Below are 21,671 nucleotides of genomic sequence, written 5' to 3' on the forward strand. Positions count from 1 at the left end.
GTTAATAATCTGCCTTCCAATGCAGAGGACATGAGTTTGATCCCTGACCGGGAAACTAAGATCCCATATGCCAAGGGGCAACTAAGCCCACACACGGGAAATACTGAACCCGTGAGCCACAATTAAGATCCGATGCAGCCAAAAAACAAAAACAAACAAAAAACACACTGGTGAAGAAACGTCTATTTCCTTTCCCCCAATGAATGGGATTAATGTCAGAAAATTTCTGGAAGATGTATCTCGTGTGATCTTCTACCAGTTTTTATTATGGGTTACTTATATCTGGTGTAACTTCAGTTTCTGGAAGAAGGTTTTTAGGTCAGTAGCTCTGAAGGTTTTTGTCCAAGATAAGGGATGAGCATATCTTGGGAAGGATGGTGAGAAGGTCACACACTGGCAGCCTCTGTTCCTGGCTTTTGAAAGACAACCTCACTGCCTTAGAGGGATTATTGCAGGAGGGGAAGAAGTAATTAGCAACCTGTCAAATAACACCTTGGTTAAGTTCTATTAACCCTGAAGTGACACCAGCCCTAAATGTCGTGGACATCAGACACCACTCAGGACCCTGAGACCCTGCCGCAGGTATTTGGACCCCATTCCTGAGGCTCAGTGGGCTTCCCAGGCGGCACTAGTGGTAAAGAACCCACCTCCCAAAGCCCAAAACATGAGGCACTTTCGACCTCTGGGTCAGGAAGATCCCTGGAGGTGGGCATGGCAACCCACTCCAGTACTCTTGCCTGGAGAATCCTGTGGACAGAGGAACCTGGCAGGCTACCATCCATAGAGTTGTAGCGAGTCAGACATGATTGAAGGAACTCAGCATGCACGCACCCATCAAAGCTCAACAAACAGGTCCCTGGAACAGGACCTTCCCAAGGTCCTCCCCACCTTGCCCTCCCACCTCCTGTGTAATCACAGGGCATGTTCACTCTTTCAGGAGATACAGAGTTTGCTCACCAACTGGAAGGGGCCAGACCTGACCAGCTATGGGGAGCTAGTGCTCGAAGGGACCTTTCGCCTCCAGCGTGCCAAGAATGAGCGGACGCTCTTCCTCTTTGACAAGCTGCTGCTCATCACCAAGAAGAGAGATGACACGTTTACATACAAAGCCCACATCCTGGTAGGTCTGAGTGGGTGTCCCGGGTGGGGACTGGGGGCGCTGGTTCCACTCCCTTGCGAGCCTGCCTCACCCTCTCTGCTTGCCCCTCCAGTGCGGCAACCTCATGCTGGTGGAAGTGATCCCAAAGGAGCCGCTCAGCTTCAGCGTCTTCCACTACAAGAACCCTAAGCTGCAGCACACGGTTCAGGTACCAGCGTCCCTTTGCCTCCCTGTGAGGCTCACCCTCGTGCATGATGAGCGTCACGTGCCTGACGGCCTTTCCACGGCTTGCTGGCCACCCTGCGTGTGGCCCGTCCGGTCGGAGGTCCTAGGGGTGGCCGTGTCTTGTGAGAGGTAGGATTGCGTGACTGTCCACCTCTCCTCCTGGTAGGCGAAGTCGCAGCAAGACAAACGCCTGTGGGTTCTGCACCTGAAGAGGCTGATCTTGGAGAATCATGCGGCAAAGATTCCAGCTAAGGTAAGACCATGAGGGCAACGAACAATAAAATGGAAGGGAATTCAGGTCTCAGGGAGACAGCCTGATGGGAATAAATGTACACTTTCAAAATGAAGCCTGTTGAAAGAGAAGCTGCATAAGGGAACAGTTGCATCAGCCATTCATACTGAAAAGATTCATATTCAGAGAGACTCGCAGAGAGTTTTTGGTTCATTAATGTCATTGTTGTTTGAAAGAAGAAAAATAAGGGAAAGATTGTAAAAAAACTTTTCTAGAGCACTAGTACAAAATAAGGGAGTTATGAGAATTATTCAATACTCTGCTAAGCACCTAGGGTAAATAAAGCTGGCTTAGGTTCTGTGGGAAGCAAGACCCAGACTTGGCTGCGAAGGAATCTGCAGACAAGGAGCTAAATGATGAACTGTTTGCTAAATATGATGAATTAATAGAGAAATAAGCCAAGTATTGTGGACGATTAAAGTATTCAAGTTTATGGTCGAGTGAGGAGAGGAAAGAAAATGCCTTTTACCTCAGTCTTGGTGGAGGAGGAATATTTTTATTAAATGGGGAAAAGAACAAGGGAAACCAAGCTGAGAGAACAGCATAAACAAAAATCAAAGAGGTGTGAAAAGGGGCCCTGTGTTCAACAGCACACAGACTGTGCTCGAATGGAAGTCCTCAGATTGAATGGTCGAGTTCTCAGGAGATGGAGTAGGAGGTAAGATTAGAGAAGTGGAAAGCAGTCAGCTGACCTTTGAAGGCTTTGAACACACACGCCCACACACTGAGGAACCTGGATTATTGGAGGGGGAAGCTCCTGAAGCTTTTGGAGGGAGGGGATGGTCTGTGCTGTGTTCTGAGACTGTCATTTGGGGGCAGTGTGACGGATAAGCTGGTAGAGCATCACTGGCAGCAGGAAAAGAATTGGCAGGTCTCCGTGGTGGGCTGGAAAGGAGAAGAGGGGCACTGCCAGGTGGCAGAAGAGGAGGAGGAGAGGGAGTGTAGAAGAGGGGAGGGAGAAGTAAGTCAGGATGAGTCAGGTGTTGGGCCAAGAGGCTGGTGTTCCAAGACAGGCTGCCAGGGAGAGGAACCGGTTGGATGGGCCTGAGAGGGAGGCATGGTGGCCCATGTGCAGGGACAGTTCAGCTGCAGGAGAGACGCAGGTCTGTCCACCCTGGCAGTCACCAGAGCCCGGAGATTTGATAGGAGGGCCCACACAAATGCATAACGGGAAGACAGACCCTTGGGAATCCAACATCTAAGTGCTCGGCAAGGGGCGGAGGATTTGGAGAAGAACCAAAGAAAAAGTGGCTAAATGAGGCAGTAAGAAAACCGAAGGAGAAAGTATGGTAAGAAAGGAAGGAAAGAGCCTCCCTGGGAAAGAGCGGAGTAACCGTCTCAAAGGCCGAAGAGATGACAACAGATTCCAACAAAAGCAGATATTAGGTTTGGCAACCAAGATATAAGGGAGAGAAAGAGCAGTGGGTTGAAGAGAAATAAGGAACAGACTGGGTGTGGCCTTCTTTTTTTAAGCAAAGTTCAGAAAGGACAAGCAGTAGTAGTTTGAGGAGAGATAAGAGCAAAGAAAGATACTTTGCCCTCATGAAGAATGTCGTGAGCATGTAAGCTGAGGGGATGAGGAAAGGAAACAGGAGACAGGAAAGATAAGAGGTGGGGTACTCCTTGGAATGTAACTCTGGGGAGATGGAAGGATAGGGACATCCTTAATCCAAAATTTGGGGTGGGGGTGTGTACTGTAAATATAGTCTAATAAAAACATTAGATTGTGAATATAATGATGGGAACTCAAAACTTACTATTTACTGAAAAAATATGCAAGAACTGCTAATGCACACTTCCATATATAAAAATATGGCTTTTTCAAGCTTTTAAAAGCTAGAACTAATTCCCTTGGTCTTAGGAACCAAAAATTGGTGCAACTCTATATAAAATTAAGAAATCCATTCACCTTCTCTATACTAATTACACTTTTTATATTAACTTTACCAGTAGGTGTAGGGGTTAGTCTTGTCAAGAGTCAGAAACATCTTCCCTGAGCTAGGGGAAGAAGAAAAATAAAGGGAGGATAAACTTTGAGGTGGACTTGAGAGAGCTTAAAGGGTGTGCCTTCACTAAAGTTGCTGGTAATAGCATCTGCTGGGTGAGTGGAAGCAAAGATGGGGCTAGGTGTCCAAGGGCAAGTGGAGAGATTCAGAGCACATGCTAAAGAACATAGACTAGGGGCTTTCCTGGTGGTCCAGGGGCTAAGACTCTGTGCCCCCAATGCTGGGGGCCTGGGTTTGATCCCTGGCCAGGGAAATAGATCCCACATGCTGCAATTAAGAGTTCCCATGCCACAACTAAAGATCTTGGATTCAGCAGTGGAGATCAGAGATACCATGTGCCATAGCTAAGACCTAGTGCAACCAAATAAATAAATATTTTTTTAAAAAAACCATGGGCTAGAGAGTCAGTGGGGCTGACTACAGCCATCTGTGAAAGGAATCCTGGACCCCACTGAGGCTGACCACCACGAACCAATGTGATTACTCAGCAACTTTGAAACTAGTGTGAAGAACTCTGGCACACATGGGTTGCCCAAGGTTGGGGACCAGCAGAGCCATGAGGGGAAAGGTCAACAGGGAAGGCAGAGTGCTAACCAGTATCCAACCTGCAGTGATTGAACATAATTCCCAGGCTGAGTGGAGCGTGAAACCAACCAGGAAAACAGGTGCATGAAGGATGAGTCAGAGAACTGGTTCAGCAAGAGTCTGGGTGGAGAGATGGAAATACAGAGATCTGTCACTGAAGGAGGGACTTCTGGAGTCCTACCTGCAAGGGAGGGCACTTCTAGGTGATGATAGGCTCTGGGGGCGGCTGTGATTATGCGTTGCTTGCTGTTCTAGAGTGAAGGGAAAGGTTAGATGTCCTAAAGGATATGAAGATCCACGTGTATGGGGAAGGGGTCTATGCTGGGGCAGGGAGGAGGCAAGTAGAGCGGTAAATGGGACGATGCTCATGAGAGTAGAACTGGGTGGGAAATGACGCTATCTGAGATTTCTGAGAAAGTCTGTTTGCTCTTTGCATACTTTTTGAAAAGTCTTTGAAGCTTGTCCTCAGGGGCTGTCAGCAGCGCTTCTGTGCCCAGGAAATGAATGTGCATGGGTGTGGGCTTTGACTGAGGCGTGAGTCTCAGCTCATCAGGGCCTTCCAAGGGGTCAGGTAACTCACGCAGAGAGGTGAATGCATTTTCTTCATACTTAATCATTTGTCTGCTGGCCTCATCTCTTGGAATGCCCTTCTGAGCAATGGCAGGTGCCATTCATAAGCCCCACCTGTTGTTCACCTGTCCCTGGGAAAATCAAAACTGCCAAAGGGGTTCTGAAAGGCAGTTATTGGACATTACGAAATGAAGCTAGCTTAGGGAACTTCCTCTTTCTCCCACACTAGGGGGTGTATATTCCAAGCATTGTTCCCTTTATATTTTATAAGGGTTAATAGAGTCACGGCAGAATTGTACTTTTTTGTCCCTGACCCTTTTAGGATGTAAAATCTGTTTTTTCAGCTACAAATGCTTGAGCACCATACAGTGTGCTGAGTACTTTGTATGCTTATTTCTTCCTTTTAGCAAAATGCCTTCTGCTAAAGGTCTTGTTCTCCCCATTCTAGAGAAATAAAAACAGAGTCTCAGAGATGGAAAGTAAACTGCCCTAGTTTATGCAATTAGGACTAGTTTATGCAATCTGGACTGAGTCCAGATTCAAACCCAGTTCTGCCTGGCCCCGAAGATGGTCTTAACTACATTGTTCCCAGGGAAAATGAAAGCACTCTTATTTACTATATTATATCCACTATAAGGTTGTGATAATTTTCTATTTTATTTAAGCAGGATTGTTACTAATTTGAATTTTTCAGTTTCCTTAAGACTATTTCTTAAATTATTTTCTTAAAGCTTTTAAAAGATATTTACTCTTATTAAATGAAATGCATAATGGGAAAAATATCAAAAAATGTATCATTGTTCTACTATTTAACACCTTAAGAAGTTAGGTTCCTCCTAAAGAGTCAACACAACTTAGCAACTGAACAAACGACGAAGAACAAAACCTCCTTCTGGTCCTTTAATTCCGTGATGGTCCTTGACTGACCTCTAGTGGAAAAAGTGGGAATAGTACTTTTTGATATTAAATGTCAAGGCAAGAAAAAAATACTGAGTTCTTAAAGTCAAGCTTATAAATATCAAGAAACTTCCTGGAAATTAGCCATATGGTCCATCTATATATGTGGTATATACACTAACTTTTGTCCAGATTAATTGGTAATAGGGTGCAGGTAGAAACTGTTGGATTTTCTGTATACACATGGTTCTGCAAATGCCCTTCACAGAAATTGAGCTAACATTTGTGTCTAAAATTAACTTGACTAGTGACCTCAAGCTCTAAATGTATGGTAAAAATATCAGTGTTATAAAAAAGAATAAACACTTATTTTCTCAAAATTAAGGTGACTGCATCAAGGCTTTTGTTTTTTAATTGCCACTTAGCCTAGACATTTTTGCTGTGATGTCACATACTGCAACAAAGTAAAATTATTTTGTAAGTTATTCTTAGCATAATATAGGCTCAGTCACACTACCTTGAAAAATGAAAATGACATTCAAGATGCAAGAAAGCCTATCTTATTTTTTTTCTTCTTTGAATCCTCGGGCAAAATAATTCATGTTAAGGCCATTAACTTATCTTTTTATAGTTCCCTAAACATTGATAACATATGACAACAATCATAACCAAAAGAAGCCTCAAAGCAATAAACTTCAGAAGCTCAGGGTTGAGGTGGGGTGAAGGATGTATGTATAGGAAGCAAGAGTCAAGGTTATCGGGGTCAGTCCCCTGCCGGAGTAGATGGTAACTAACTGGGTTAAATGGCTGTCGTTTGCTACCAGTAGCAAGTATGAAAGGTGGATCCTATCTGACCATCTTCAGGTTGAGGGAAGTTATGCAGAAATGTGAGAGCACTTGCCTAGTTAAGAGCTAGAGCTGAATCACGGACCGTGTCCTCCAGGGCGCATCTTCCACACTGCAGCTCTTTCTCCCCCTCGGGGTATTCCAGGGCACACAAAAGAGATGGTGGTGCAGGCATGCTGCAGGCAGCTGGGAGAGTCAGCTGATAAGTGCATCATATTTGGAGGGAGGAAAACATAGGAACTATTTTGCATTCAGCTCAAAAGAGTTATCATGCCCCCGTGACAGGAGGAGGGCTGATGGTGTAGGCTCTGTTCCTTGACCCTTTGATTGCATAGATTGAGATTGGATTCAATAGAACAGGGTTGCATAGAAGGAATCTAGATTGTGTGATAAGCTGCTCAGCCAGTATGGATCCTTTGGTGAAAGTGTCTTTCTCTCTTTCCCTCTTCTTTTCCCTTCCTCCTCCTCCCTCTATCTTCCCCCCCCCCCCCCCCCATCTTCCCTCCTTTCTTCCTTCCCTTTTTTCTTGCCTGGTGGAGGCTGTAAGCTTAGCCCTGGGGCACCAAAGGGACAGCATCTACCACCCACATGGGGATGCTCAACTGTTTGAATCCCTTGAAATCGGTATTAGTGCCTAAAAGAAAGGAGTTTTAGTTCTATAAAAACTTTCAAAAACCACTCATCCCAGTGGGATAAAACGTGTCTTGGGATCGGTAGTTTAAAATAGGAACAAACAAAACAGGTCTTTGTAATTATAACTACATCTTCTTTATTTCAGGCCAAGCAAGCAATACTTGAAATGGATGCCATTCGTAAGTTCTGTTTTCTTACACAATTTGAAATCTCATTGTCCACTCGTATCTATCACATTTTCTATCTTCAGGTTTACAGATGTCAGTTGTCAATTATGAGATGTCAAAACCCAATTGTAAGAAAGTAGCAGCTCTCTATTCACTGTTGTAACAGACAGAGCCAGCTGGACAGTATATCTCTTTTTAACCCATTGGCTTCTTTCTCCATTGATTTCTCCTGGTTCATCTGTGAGCCCGCCAATGGCTCATCACATGTCTCCACATCAACTCACAGCAAGCCATGCTTCCAGGATCACCTGTTACCCTACCTCCATCACCACCAAAACAATGAAGGTCTCACAATGCATTTCCCACATCACCCCATGAGCGAAAAATATATTGATTATCTGTAAGAATCACACTAACTCGATAGGTGTTGGTTCCTGATACAGCTCACACATTTCAAGTTAAAACTGCCCCCACACATGTGACTGTGTCTTACACTTCTCATAGCAGGCAGAGAATACATACAAGTGAGGTCTTTCCAATAAAATAAGACCTGTTCAAAGCACTTACCACATCCTTGTTACTGCCCAGGTTAAACAGACTTGAAAAAGAAGCAATAGCTTCAAAGACTTACAGCCAAGTCTGACAGAAACTTTTACTGAAAACTTCCTAGTTTTGAGGAATCTTTCCCCAAGTACAAACACTAATTCACTTACACAACACCCTGTCTTCCTCCTAGCCTGCTGACTGATGGGGTCATCTTGCATCATTTCCTGGTGGGGTCCTGCTGGAAAAGAAATGAAACGTTACTGAAATAAAGAAATGAGCACCAGCAGTGAGATTCCCCATTGCATGCCCACTGGACCCCACCAGGAAATGATGTAAGATGACCCCATCAGAGAGCTAGGCTGGGGCTCACTGCCCTGTGTGCTCTGAAGCCACTTATTCAGTAAAAATCTCTTTAAGATTCTTTTTTTTTTTTTTTTTGGAGGTATAGTTGATTGGTGGCTTAGACAGTTAAGAATCTGCCTGCAGTGTGGGAGACCCAGGTTTGATCCCTGGCTTGGGAAGATACCCTGGAGAAGGGAATGGCAACCCACTCCAGTATCCTTGCCTGGAGAATCCCATGGACAGAGGAGCCTGGCAGGCACAGTCCATGGAGTCACAAAAAGTCGGACACAGCTGAGCAACTAACACACTTCCATAGCTGAATTTCAGTATATCATTCCCAGGTATACAACAGTGATTCACAGTTTTAAAAGATTTTACTTTATTTGTAGTTATAAAATATTATCTGTATTCCCTGTGCTGTACAATATATTCATATAGCTGATTTATTTAATCAATATGTGTATAATACAATGGACACTCTGTAGAGAAGGTGAGGTCATGGATGGATGTGTGAGAATGAGGAGGAAAGATGGAGAAATATGAAGACCCAGAGGGGTCAGCTGTTCAGTCCCAGTCTCTGTGTCGCCATTGGTTAGTGAGTTCAGCTGTTAATCGAAAAGCTGGTGGTTTGAGCCCATCCAGGAATGCTGTGTTTGGGCTTCCCAGGTGGTGCTAGTGGTTAAAAAAAAAAAAAAAACACCTACCAATGCAGGAGATAAGAGACCCAGGTTTGACCCCTGGCTGAGGAAGATCCCCTGGAGGAGGGTATGGCAACCCACGCCAGTATTCTTGCCTGGAGAATCCCACGGACAGAGGAGCCTGGCGGGCTACAGTCCATAGGGTCACAGAGTCAGACAGGACTGAAGTGACTTTGCACGCACAGCTGTTCAGCATGAGCCGCTACCTTTGACAACATTGTTTGTTTATTGCCAGGCTCTGGGTTAGCTCTTGGACACCAACAAGGACGCACTGCATAGCACAGGGAGCTCAGCGTTGTGTGGCAGCCTGGATGGGGATGGGGCTGGGGGCAAGGGATACATGGGTGTGTAGACGAGCATCTGTGCTGTGCACCTGAAACTATAGCATGGTTATACTCCAATCTAAAAAAATTTAAATTACAGATAAATTACACAGATAGTAATTACACACTTTATTTTTTAAAAAGTATGAGGCTTAAGATCTGAGTATAACTAACAAAGAAGAAATAAATAACACAGAAAAATAATAAAGATTCTCTGAGCACACAGAATGCTGGCAAGCCTCTAACTGGCATCCTGTGCCTCTCTTCCAGGCCAGGTCTATCCACAGCATCCCAGCCTAGGAAAATTACCCTACTTACTGTACCCTGACTTTGGTCTCAGCTGGCTGTGAACAGAATAGGCCAGTCCATTGGACCAAATGACCTCATTTGGATACCTTTGACTCTGACATTGAAGTCTATGTGGTGTTTATAATCCTCAGACCTTTCTCACACTTGAGACAGACCTAAAGATGTTTAACCTCAATTTGAAGAATACCCGTCTATAGCTATGTCCTAAAACTGTTTATCCTTAAGCTTCAGGGTGCAGATGGCCACTGAATATGCTGCAATACTTTAGTGTCAGACCAGATTTTCTTAATCCAAAGTCTGTGTACCCCTTAGATGAAATGAAATGAAAATCCCTTTTCTGAGAAGAGAACTTAAAACCATTTAAAGCGTATCTAGAAATACATGGAGGGCAGCTTCCACGGGGTCAGGTGGGCTTGGCACTCTCCACCACCATGCCAGGCAGAAATGCCTCTTGAAATTGCTCCCCAGATGGAATTCTCCAGGCAGCTGTACCTTGACACGGTCTCTGATGTGACCTTTCCTGCAGTTTCTCAGGGGCCTTGTTTTTTTTATTCTAATGGAATTGTCTGACCTCTGTGGGTCTCAGAGTTGCTGGTGAATCCGAATGGGTGCCAGAAGTTACCACACCTTATACATTTGAACTAACTTTTTAAGAAGGGGAAAGCCAAAGGTTGTAGCTCTTTCTGCCAGAGTGAAAAAAGTAGTAGTTAGAATACTTGTGAGTGCCTGGGGGTGTGGGAGGGGGTGGAAGTGAAGAATGTGGTTTGCCTTGCTAACACATTCCTGCGGGTCCCACAGTAACCACAAAGTCTTGAGATGCAGATTCAACCCCGGTTATGGAAGGAGGGATTCTTCCACGTCTGATGAAAAAGAAATCTACAGATACCCAGGACGAGTCCTACCCATTTTCTGAAAAGTCACGGAACACTGCATTCTTTTTTTTTTTTTTTTGATGTATTTATTTTAATTGGAGGCTAATTACTTTACAGTATTGTGGTGGGTTTTGCCATACATCGAAGTGGATCAGCATGGAGCACTGCATTCTTATAGACATCTGTGGTTCTTTACAGATTACCCAGGCTTCTGTTACAGTCCCGAGGGACAGACTTGTGGCTCTCGAAATGGCTCTGCTCCGTATCGGCTGAGAAGGAAATCTGGTAAATAAAACATAATCAGATATAGTAAAAATTAAATAATTTGGGGGCACTAGTAACCAAAGTCCCTTTCGGTTAGACCAAAAAGTATTTTCTTTCCGGTTTTTGAACACATCGCCAGTTTGATTATCTTTCTTTGACGCTCTCAAGCTTTGGTTCTAAAAGTCTTTCTACTTAACTCTCAATTTTTCAATTACTATAAAACATGTCAATCAACTAAGTTCATTTTGTATAGCATTTTCCACTGGCATGCAGGTGTTTAAATCCTACTTACTGGCGCTGGTGAAAACTTGTATCCTGTAAATGCCATATACCAATGCTACTTCAAATCTAAAATTTTAATACACATCTGCTAAACAAGACTTCTTGTGGTATCCCCTTAGCCCTCAGATTTTTCTTCATTTAAGTCAGCATTTACTAAGTTCCTGATTTCCTACACTGTGCTAAGAAAATGTAAGAATAATGCCCATGATTTCTGCTTGCAAGGAGTTTGTAGCCTAGTGGGAGAGTCAAAAAAGGGTTGAACAAATAGCAGTTCATACAGTGGAGTTTGTAGAGGTCGAATGGAAGTTTGGAAAAGGAGGGAGACAGAGAGGTGAGCCCTCTAGGAAGGACAGAAGACCACACAGAGCAGAGGACCAAGACCCCAGGTAGAATCTGGAAAGCCTGATGATATGGGGCAACACACTGCAGAGGCCCTGAGACTTGAGCCAGCGCACCTTAGGTCAGACGGCTATTGCCACTTATTTGGCCTTGGCTGCAAGGTAGGCTGGAGGTGCAGGTGAGCAAGGTAAATGGGAGGAGATGTGACTAGACTTGCAAATCAGGGCCTGATCATGAAACGCCAAGTACGTCAGGCAGAGGGTTTGAACTTGACCTGCAAGCTATGGAAGGATTTTAAGCAATTAGATGTTTTCCTGTTAAAAAGAGAATTCTGGCTCGAGGTGGAAAATGAAGTAGGCAGGGACACTGGGCAGGAGGCTGTTCCTCTGGTCTGGGTGAGAGATGCTAAAAGTTTGGAATAAAAGAGTGGTAACTGGGATGGAACATCAATAGGATCCTGCAAGATTGTGATGGATGAAAATGGGAAAAACTTAAAATGATGTCCTGGTCACTAAGTAGAGAAGATAATGTGAATGATAAACAAGATAAGAAATACAGATGGAGGAGCAGCTGTGGGGGAGACTGCTGAGCTGAGACTGGGATATGCTGAGTTTTCTGGGTCTGTGGGCATGCTGGGGACATATCAGATGGACAGTTGGCCTGTGAGGTCTGAGGCTTGGCATAGAGCTCTAGCAGAAGGAGATTGAACATAATCCTCTTATCAGTTCAGTTCAGTCGCTCAGTCGTGTCCAACTCTTTGTGACCCCATGAATTGCAGCACGCCAGGCCTCCCTGTCCATCACCAACTCCCGGAGTGCACTCAAACTCATGTCCATCGAGTCGGTGATACCATCCAGCCATCTCATCCTCTGTCGCCTCTCTCCTCCTGCCCCCAATCCCTCCCAGCATCAGAGTCTTTTCCGATGAGTCAGTTCTTTGCATGAGGTGGCCAAAATATTGGAGTCAGCTTTAGCATCAGTCCTTCCAAAGAACACCCAGGACTGATCTCCTTTAGAATGAACTGGTTGGATCTCCTTGAAGTCCAAGGGACTCTCAAGAGTCTTCTCCAACACCACAGTTCAAAAGCATCAATTCTTCAGCGCTCAGCTTTCTTCACAGTCCAATTCTCACATCCATACACGACCACTGGAAAAACCACAGCCTTGACTAGACAGACCTTTGTTGGCAAAGTAATGTCTCTGCTTTTCAATATGCCATCTAGGTTGGTCATAACTTTCCTTCCAAGGAGTAAGCGTCTTTTAATTTTATGGCTACAGTCACCATCTGCAGTGATTTTGGAGCCCCGAAAAATAAAGTCTGACACTGTTTCCACTGTTTCCCCATCTATTTGCCATGAAGTGATGGGACCAGATGCCATGATGTTTGTTTTCTGAATGTTGAGCTTTAGGCCAACTTTTTCACTTTCATCAAGAAGCTTTTTAGTTCCTCTTCAGTTTCTGCCATAAGGGTAGTGTTATCTGAATATCTGAAGTTATTGATATTGCTCCCGGCAATCTTGATTTCAGCTTGTGCTTCTTCCAGCCCAGCGTTTCTCATGATGTACTCTGCATAGAAGTTAAATAAGCAGGGTGACAATGTACAGCCTTGACAGACTCCTTTTCCTATTTGGAACCAGTCTGTTGTTCCATGTCCAGTTCTAACTGTTGCTTGCTGACCTGCATACAGGTTTCTCAAGAGGCAGGTCAGGTGGTCTGGTATTCCTATCTCTTTCAGAATTTTCCACAGTTTATTGTGATCCACACAGTCAAAGGCTTTGGCATAGTCAATAAAGCAGAAGTAGATGTTTTTCTGGAACTCTCTTGCTTTTTCGATGATCCAGCAGATGTTGGCAATTTGATCTCTGGTTCCTCTGCCTTTTCTAAAACCAGCTTGAACATCTGGAAGTTCACAGTTCACCTACTGCTGAAGCCTGGCTTGGAGAATTTTGAGCATTACTTTACTAGCGTGTGAGATGAGTGCAATTGTGTGGTAGTTTGAACATTCTTTGAGATTGGAATGAAAACTGACCTTTGGGATTTGAATGAAAACTGACTTTTTCCAGTCCTGTGGCCACTGCTGAGTTTTCCAAATTTGCTGGCACTTTGAGTGCAGCACTTTCACAGCATCATCTTTCAGGATTTGAAATACCTCAACTGGAATTCCATCACCTCCACTAGCTTTGTTCGCAGTGGTACTTTCTAAGGCCCACTTGACTTCACATTCCAGGATGTCTGGCTCTAGGTGAATGATCACACCATCATGATTATCTTGGTCATGAAAATCTTCTTTGTACAGTTCTTCTGTGTATTCTTGCCACCTCTCCTTAATATCTTCTGCTTCTGTTAGGTCCAGACCATTTCTGTCCTTTATTGTGCCCATCTTTGCATGAAATGTTCCCTTGGTATCTCTGATTTTCTTGAAGAGATCTCTAGTCTTTCCCATTCTATTGTTTTCCTCTATTTCTTTGCATTGATTGCTGAGGAAGGCTTTCTTATCTCTCCTTGCTATTCTTTGGAACTCTGCATTCAGATGCTTATATCTTTCCTACTCTCCTTTGCTTTTTGCTTCTCTTCTTTTCACAGCTATTTGTAAGGCCTCCCTAGACAGCCATTTTGCTTTTTTGCATTTCTTTTCCATGGGGATGGTCTTGATCTCCGTCTCCTGTACAATGTCACGAACCTCCATCCGTAGTTCATCAGGCACTCTTATCTATCAGATCTAGGCCCTTAAATCTATTTCTCACTTCCACTGTATGATCATAAGGGATTTGATTTAGGTCATACCTGAATGGTCTGGTGGTTTTCCCCACTTTCTTCAATTTAAGTCTGAATTTGGCAATAAGGAGTTCATGATCTGAGCCACAGTCAGCTCCCGGTCTTGTTTTTGCTGACTGTATAGAGCTTCTCCATCTTTGGCTGCAAAGAATATAATCAATCTGATTTCGGTGTTGACCATCTGGTGATGTCTGTGTGTAGAGTCTTCTCTTGTGTTGTTGGAAGAGGGTGGTACTTAAAGCTGAGAACATTGTGCTACTATGGGTTGGGTTGATTTTCTGTTAGGTGATTCCAGATTGCAGAGCTTAGTGTTCATCCTACAATTTTGATAGAGTGAATGTCTTGCCAAGTGTCTCTAAGCAATCATGACTTAGGTGAATTTGGGTGGCAGAGAATGAGATGGGTAGCTAGCGTCTCTGACTCAATGGACATGAATTTGAGCTAACTCCAGGAGATAGCGGAGGACAGAGGAACCTGGCATGCTGCAGTCTGTGGAGTCACAAAGAGTTGGATACGACTTAGTGACTGAACAAGAATAATTACTTATAAAGAAAAAAAATCTTGATTTGGTGTGACAAATGATACTGGCCTTATTTTTCCTCCCAGAACCTTCCTCAAGATCACATAAAGTTTTGAAGACCAGCGGTAAGTCCTAGATCATTTTTTTTTTTCCATTCCTGTTGATATCCACAAAGTCACACAATATACAGAAAAATCAACACCAGATGAATTACAGATTAGCAGGTTTGATTAATGTCTATAAGTAATACTGTCCCATTATAAAATGTAAAGCTGAATGACATAAAATGTTTGTAGTATAGATAACAGTGGACATAAAAAGATTAATGCTTGTGAATATTGATGTAAGAAATCCCATTAATAAGAAAGACAAAGGACTTCTATTCTGAAGGCAGATAATGTAATCCGGCAGAAACACAAACTGCCAATAAAATTTACAAATGGTCACTCACATTAGTAATCAGAAAATCATACATATACATGAGATAAACAGAGGTGAGAGAGCGGTGGGCTTGGCCAAAAGAAGAGAAAAACAGGCACTCTGAAGCTACTGATGTATAAATTTCTGCAGGGATTTTGGAGCAAAATTTGTTAATGCCCACTTAAATTTTAAATGTGCGTTTTCCCTTGAACCAACAGTTTCATATTTTTCACTTGTATATGTTTCACAATGTACACTTCCTGTATAGATATACTCACCCAGGGTTCACACATTTATGAGTATTTGTGTTCTTTTGTTTTTAACAGATACCATGTAAAAAATATATCCATCTAGTGAAAAATGATTTGAAAAGTTATAAATCCCAGAACACTACATGGAATATTCTGCAGCTGTTAAAAAGAATGACATACACATCTGTCTACTGATAGGCTTGTGCACATATATTTAGCAGGAAATGGGGGGCGGGGTGGGCACAGGACCTGGAAAGATGGACATCAAACTTTTTTGACTGGGGTTGCCTCTGTGGGGTAGAATTTGTGGAGAGGGTTCAGTCGCTTTTTACTTTACATGCTTCTGTAATTAACGTGTAAAGATGAGACACAGAGTATCAGGGTATCGTAAGGGTATCTATGAGGATACAGCTAGTAAGTCTCCCCCCACAATTCCTCTTGCACCATCCTTAGCACAGAGCCAAGGTGACCCGTTTGATCAATGCTATACCTTTCTGTTACAACCGATAAAATGTTTAAAATTAACAAGTATAATCTTATGTTTAAATGATTTTCATGTGTATTGTTTTCAGGTTATATATATTTCGAGGGAAAGCTTTTGAAACTTAATATGAATTAGTCCATTGCTCTGTCAGGGATTAAGGAAGGTACTTAGCACTCAGATGTATGTCAAGTTGTTATAGTACAGGATATGTAACTTGGGTAACTGAGTGGTATTTTCTGAAAATTAGGTCAAAAGAGCCTTGAAACTCTTGGGTTTCAGTGATTAACAATAAGTTTAAAAGTTCTATAAAATATCAGTGCTTAGCTATGTATGAGATACATTTTTAATCCTCAAACTTCAAAATGTTTTAAATCTTTTGTTTTTCAGAAACAGTACAAGACATTCAAAAGGTAAGTGTTACTATATTCCTTATTTTGAAATGTTCACTTTAGGCAGCCTTTATACCTACCTATCTTCTCCTTAAAAATCTAACCTCCAGTTTATCTTCCAAGTGTTAACAGTTACATGTTGAAGTAGATTTAAGTTAGGCCTCTTCCTTCTCAACCCTCCCCCCACCTCCCCACCCCCAGCTTCATCTCTCAGAACCAAGGCGATGATTTCTTCATCTTTCTGCCCTACCTCTCTGCTCAGAAGCTGTAAAGATACCTCAGGATGTAACACCAGCACAGGCTGTGGCCCACTCCATGTTGCTGTGTGCCTGTGTGCATGTAAGACCAAGGTTCTTGCATCCGAGTATTTGCTCCTTTTTCAAGGCATCAACCTTCAATCACAAACATCCCCTTCTAAGAATGCAGTCCTGCTGCCGGTGTGAGAGGTGTGATCATATGTGGTATAATAAAACTTCGCTAGATCAAGTTTTGATTTTTCTTCCTCCAATGAAAGGTTAGGAGAAGGGGGAATAAAAATGGCATGTTTTATTGGAAGATGTATATTCATATTTATTACCTATGAACAAGAAATATTGTATCCTGACCAGAGTGAACCATGTCCAAAATGCCTGCTGATAGATTGGCTTAACTAACAATCCTTAGAGAACTGATCTTGGCTTCTTGCTTTGTGTTCTGTAACGATGTGGCTGTGAACATCTCCCCCACAGCTCCGCTTTGCCCTGCTCCTTGGCACAGGGCCAGAGGGAGCAGGTTAATAAATGATGGATCTTCCAGTCAGGTTGTCTAAACATCTAAAAATCAATAGTTTTTATCTTTAAATGATTTGCTTAAAATTGGGGCAGGTGGGTTTTTTTCAGGTGGTGCATATTTCTGTTTGGAAACTTTTGAAAATTTATTAACATGAATTGAATCACTGTCCTGAAATATGACAGAAGAGATTTTGATTTTTTTTAAATGTACTTTGTTTTCATAAGCAAAAAGAAGGTGGCTTTGCGAGAGCAGCCAAACTATGATCACAGAGCAAGCCTGGCTTAGTACCAGGTGGAGGAATCACTCGATTAGTCCTAAGATACAATCTCAGGAGCTTCTTGGAAACTTTCCATGATAATGATCAAACTAAGTCTCCATATGGGACTAACTAAACCTTATGAAACCTGAAGACAAGAAAGAAATAAAGCACCAATGTGCTTTTCTCTTAGTGGTAAAATTCCATCTCCTAACAAAAATGTATACTAAATGCAGAAAGAGACTCAAGAGATAAAGAGATTAACCTTTCTCCCAGAATATATACAGGATATGCATTCCAAAGCTCTGTGTGTGTGTGTGTGTGTGTGTGGAGAGAAGGAAAGAGATTTAGCTCATATGTAGACTAAGGATTAAAACATGGATACAAATCCATTTCTGCCATTTGTAAGCTGTGTGACTATAGGCAAGTTGTTAAACCTTAGCAAGACTTCGTTTCCTAACTTACAGAATTGTTATAAAGATTAAATGTCACCTGTTTTTTTTAAAATGTGATTAGTACAGTACTTGACCCAAATCAAGTGCCCCCAAAATTATGGCTGTTATCTTATTGCTAAATAGCTATAATGCTGAGAATGTGGAAAACTGGGAAGGGGGATGCTCATCATGCGGGACCTACACTGCCTGCTTCTGTGCTATGTCAAGTCCCTATACTGATTCTTCCTTTTGTGTGTGCTTTATTAATGAGTTATTTATTTTTTTAATTTGATGCTTATAGGTGTTTTTCTCATTCCCTAGCTTTTCAATTTTTATTGAAATATAGTTGATTTACAAAGTTTAGTTTCCAATGTAGAACAATGTGATTCAGTTATGCATATATATGTATATATACATACTCTCCTTTTAATTTTTATTTTATATTGTAGAATAGTATATTAACAATGTTTTGTTAGTTTCAGGTATACAACAAAGTGATTCAGTTATACATTTACCTGTATCTGTTCTTTTTCAAATTCTTCATATATATGCTCTTTTTATCTTCTCTTCCAGTACAAGTTATGATAAGATACCGAGTATAGTTCCCTGTGCTATACAGTAGGTCCTTGATGGTTAGCTATTTTCTATATGGCAGTCTGTATGTTTTAATCCCAAACTACTAATTTATCTCTCCCCCTCTTCCCCTTTGGTAACCATAAGCTCGTTTTCTAAGTCCCTGAGTCTATTTCAGTTTTGTAAATAAGTTATTCAGTATCATTTTTTTAAGATTCCACACATAAATGATATCATGATATTTGTCTTTCTATGAGTATTTCTTAATCTAAGAGCTCCTTCCAGTCTCCTGATGATTTATTTGAAATAAAATTTCACATTCCACCATATTCCTAACTTCAAGTGTAGTTACCTTGAAAATATACTTTGATATTAAGCATTCAGGTTTACTAATTTTCTAAAATTTCTGGAAATTTTTTTGGAATGAAAGACTTTAAGAAGGTATTACTTGTGGCTGTTCACAAAATTGTTTTGTTACAATTCCACAATATTTTGTCATGATTTAACTAGCTAATACTGACTTTTTTTAAATAAAATATAGTTACTGGGTGCCTATATTATACCAGTGCTGTCTGAGTAAGAGGAGAAGAGAGAGAGATTAAGGCGCAAAGAAACAAAAATCAGAAAAGGCATAAATATAACACGATTGATGTATTTGTGTATGTATACATATCCATGTGTGCGTGTATTTGTCTATTCCTAGTCCTCAAGTGGCCACAGTTTTACTATTTAAAAAAAAAGTGAACAAAGGATTAAATGACTAATAAGACTTTTTATTGTTAAATCTTTAATAGAAAAATAACATTCAGGATAAAATTTTATTCTTGCCCTCCCTGATAGGCAGACAGGCAGGTCGGTAGGCAGACAGACATATTAGTAGGTGGATACTCCAAGCTTCCATAGGCAGATAGAATATTAGTAGGTGGATATTCCAAGCTTCCATAAGCGTCTTATCCTTATCCATCAGAGGGCAGACAGGATGAAAACCACAATCACAGAAAATTAACCAAACTGATCACATGGACCACAGCCTTGTCTAACTCAATGAAACTATAAGCCATGCCGTGTAGGGCCACCCAAGATGGACGGGTCATGGTGGACAATTCTGATAAAACGTGGTCCACTGGAGAAGGGAATGGCAAACCACATTAGTATTCTTGTCTTGAGAACTCCATGAACAGAATGAAAAGGCAAAAAGATAGGACACTGAAAGATGAACTCCCCAGGTCAGTAGGTGCCCAATATGCTACTGGAGATCAGTGGAGAAATAACTCCAGAAAGAATGAAGAGATGGAGCCAAAGCAAAAAAAAAAAAAAAGGCACCCAGTTGTGGATGTGACTGGTGACAGAAGTAAAGTCCGATGCTGTAAAGTGCAGTATCGCATAGGAACCTGAAATGTTAGGTCCATGAATCAAGGCATATTCGAAATTGTCAAACAGGAGGTGGCAAAAGTGAATATCAACATTTTAGCAATCAGTGAACTAAAATGGACTGAAACAGATGAATTTAACTCAGATGACCACTATATCTACTACTGTGGGCAAAAATACCTTAGAAGAAATGGAGTAGCCATCATAGTCAACAAAAGAGTCCGAAATGAAGTATTTGGATGCAATCTCAAAAATGACAAAATGGTCTCTGTTCATTTCCAAGGCAAGTCATTCAATATCACAGTAATCCAAGTCTGTGTTCCAAGCAGTAATGCTGAAGAAGCTGAAGTTGAACAGTTCTATGAAGACCCACAAAACCTTCTAGAACTAACACCCAAAAAAGATGTCCTTTACATTATAGAGACTGGAATGCAAAAGTCAGAAGTCAAGATATACCTGGAGTAACAGGCAAATTTGGCCTTGGAGTACAAAACGAAGCACGTCAAAGGCTAACAGAGTTTTGCCAAGAGAACGCACTGGTCATAGTAAATACCCTCTTCCAACAACACAAAAGAAGACTCTGCACATGGACATCACCAGATGGTCAATACCGAAATCAGATTGATTTAATTCTTTGCAGCCAAAGATGGAGAAGCTCCATACAGTCAGCAAAAACAAGACTAGGAGCTGTCTGATCATGAACTCCGTATTACAAAATTCAGACTTAAATTGACGAAGGTAGGGAAAACCACTAGACCGTTCAGGTATTACCTAAATCAAATCCATTACTATTATACAGTGAAAGTGACAAATAGATTCAAGGGATTAGATCTGATAGACAGAGTGCCTGAAGAACTATGGATGGAGGTTCATGACATTGTACAGGAGGCAGTGATAGAGACCATCCCCAAGAAAAAGAAATGCGAAAAGACAAAATGGTTGTCTGAGGAGGACTTACAAATAGCTGAGAAAAGAGAAGTGAAAAGACAAAGGAGAAAAGGAAAGACATAAGCATCTGAATGCAGAGTTCCAAAGAATAGCAAGGAGAGATAAGAAAGCCTTCCTCAGCAATCAATGCAAAGAAATAGAGGAAAAGAATAGAATGGGAAAGACTAGAGATCTCTTCAAGAAAATTAGAGATACCAAGGGAACATTTCATGCAAAGATGGGCACAATAAAGGACAGAAATGGTATGGACCTAATAGAAGCAGAAGATACTAAGAAGAGGTGGCAAGAATACACAGAATCATACAAAAAAGATCTTCATGACCCAGATAACCATGATGGTGTGATCACTCACCTAGAGCCAGACATCCTGGAATGCAAAGTCAAGTGGGCCTTAGGAAGCATCACTACTAACAAAGTTATTGGAGGTGATAGAATTCCAGTTGAGCTATCAAATCCTTAAAGATGATGTTGTGAAAGTGCTGCACTCAATATGCCAGCAAATTTGAAAAACTCAGCAGTGGCCACAGGACAGGAAAAGGTCAGTTTTCATTCCAGTCCCAATGAAATTGCACTCATCTCACACGCTAGCAAAGTAATGCTCAAAATTCTTCAAGCCAGGCTTCAACAGTACATGAACCGTGAACTTCTAGATATTCAAGCTGGATTTATCCCATCAGAGGAGCCAGAGATCAAATTGCCAGCATCCACTGGATCATCAAAAAAGCAAGAGAGTTCCAGAAAAACATCTACTACTGCTTTGTTGACTATGCCCAAGCCTGTGACTGTGTGGATCACAACAAACTGGAAAAGTCTTCAAGAGATGGGAATACCAGACCACCTGACTTGCCTCCTGAGAAATCTGTATGCAGGTTAAGAAGCAACAGCTGAATTGGACATAGAACAACAGTGGTTCCAGTTGGGAAAGGAGTACATCGAGGCTAGATACTGTCACCCTGCTATTTAACTTATATGCAGAGTACATCATGCAAAATGCCAGGCTGGATGAAGCACAAGCTGGAATCAAGATTTCCAGGAGAAATATCAATAACTTCAGATATACAGATGACATCACCCTTATGGCAGAAAGCAAAGAAGAACTAAAGAGACTCTTGATGAAAGTAAAAGAGGAGAGTGAAAAAGTTGGCTTAAAACTCAACATTCAGAAAACTAAGATCATGGCATCTG

At 41.9% G+C, this 21,671-nt stretch overlaps 1 protein-coding gene across 1 annotated transcript in view; it reads left to right on the forward strand.

The window, feature by feature from the left end:
* PLEKHG1 (pleckstrin homology and RhoGEF domain containing G1) overlaps positions 1–21,671 on the forward strand; it is a 147,920-nt gene that overhangs the window by 115,544 nt on the left and 10,705 nt on the right. Inside the window, exons 8-14 of the mRNA XM_052645782.1 lie at positions 938–1,120; positions 1,212–1,307; positions 1,491–1,577; positions 7,299–7,332; positions 10,609–10,695; positions 14,676–14,714; positions 16,132–16,154. Of these exons, the coding sequence (XP_052501742.1) occupies positions 938–1,120; positions 1,212–1,307; positions 1,491–1,577; positions 7,299–7,332; positions 10,609–10,695; positions 14,676–14,714; positions 16,132–16,154 (549 nt within the window). The remainder of the gene's footprint in view (positions 1–937; positions 1,121–1,211; positions 1,308–1,490; positions 1,578–7,298; positions 7,333–10,608; positions 10,696–14,675; positions 14,715–16,131; positions 16,155–21,671) is intronic.

This window comes from Budorcas taxicolor, chromosome 9 (genome assembly GCF_023091745.1).
Source record: "Budorcas taxicolor isolate Tak-1 chromosome 9, Takin1.1, whole genome shotgun sequence".
NCBI classification, from domain to species: domain Eukaryota; kingdom Metazoa; phylum Chordata; class Mammalia; order Artiodactyla; family Bovidae; genus Budorcas; species Budorcas taxicolor.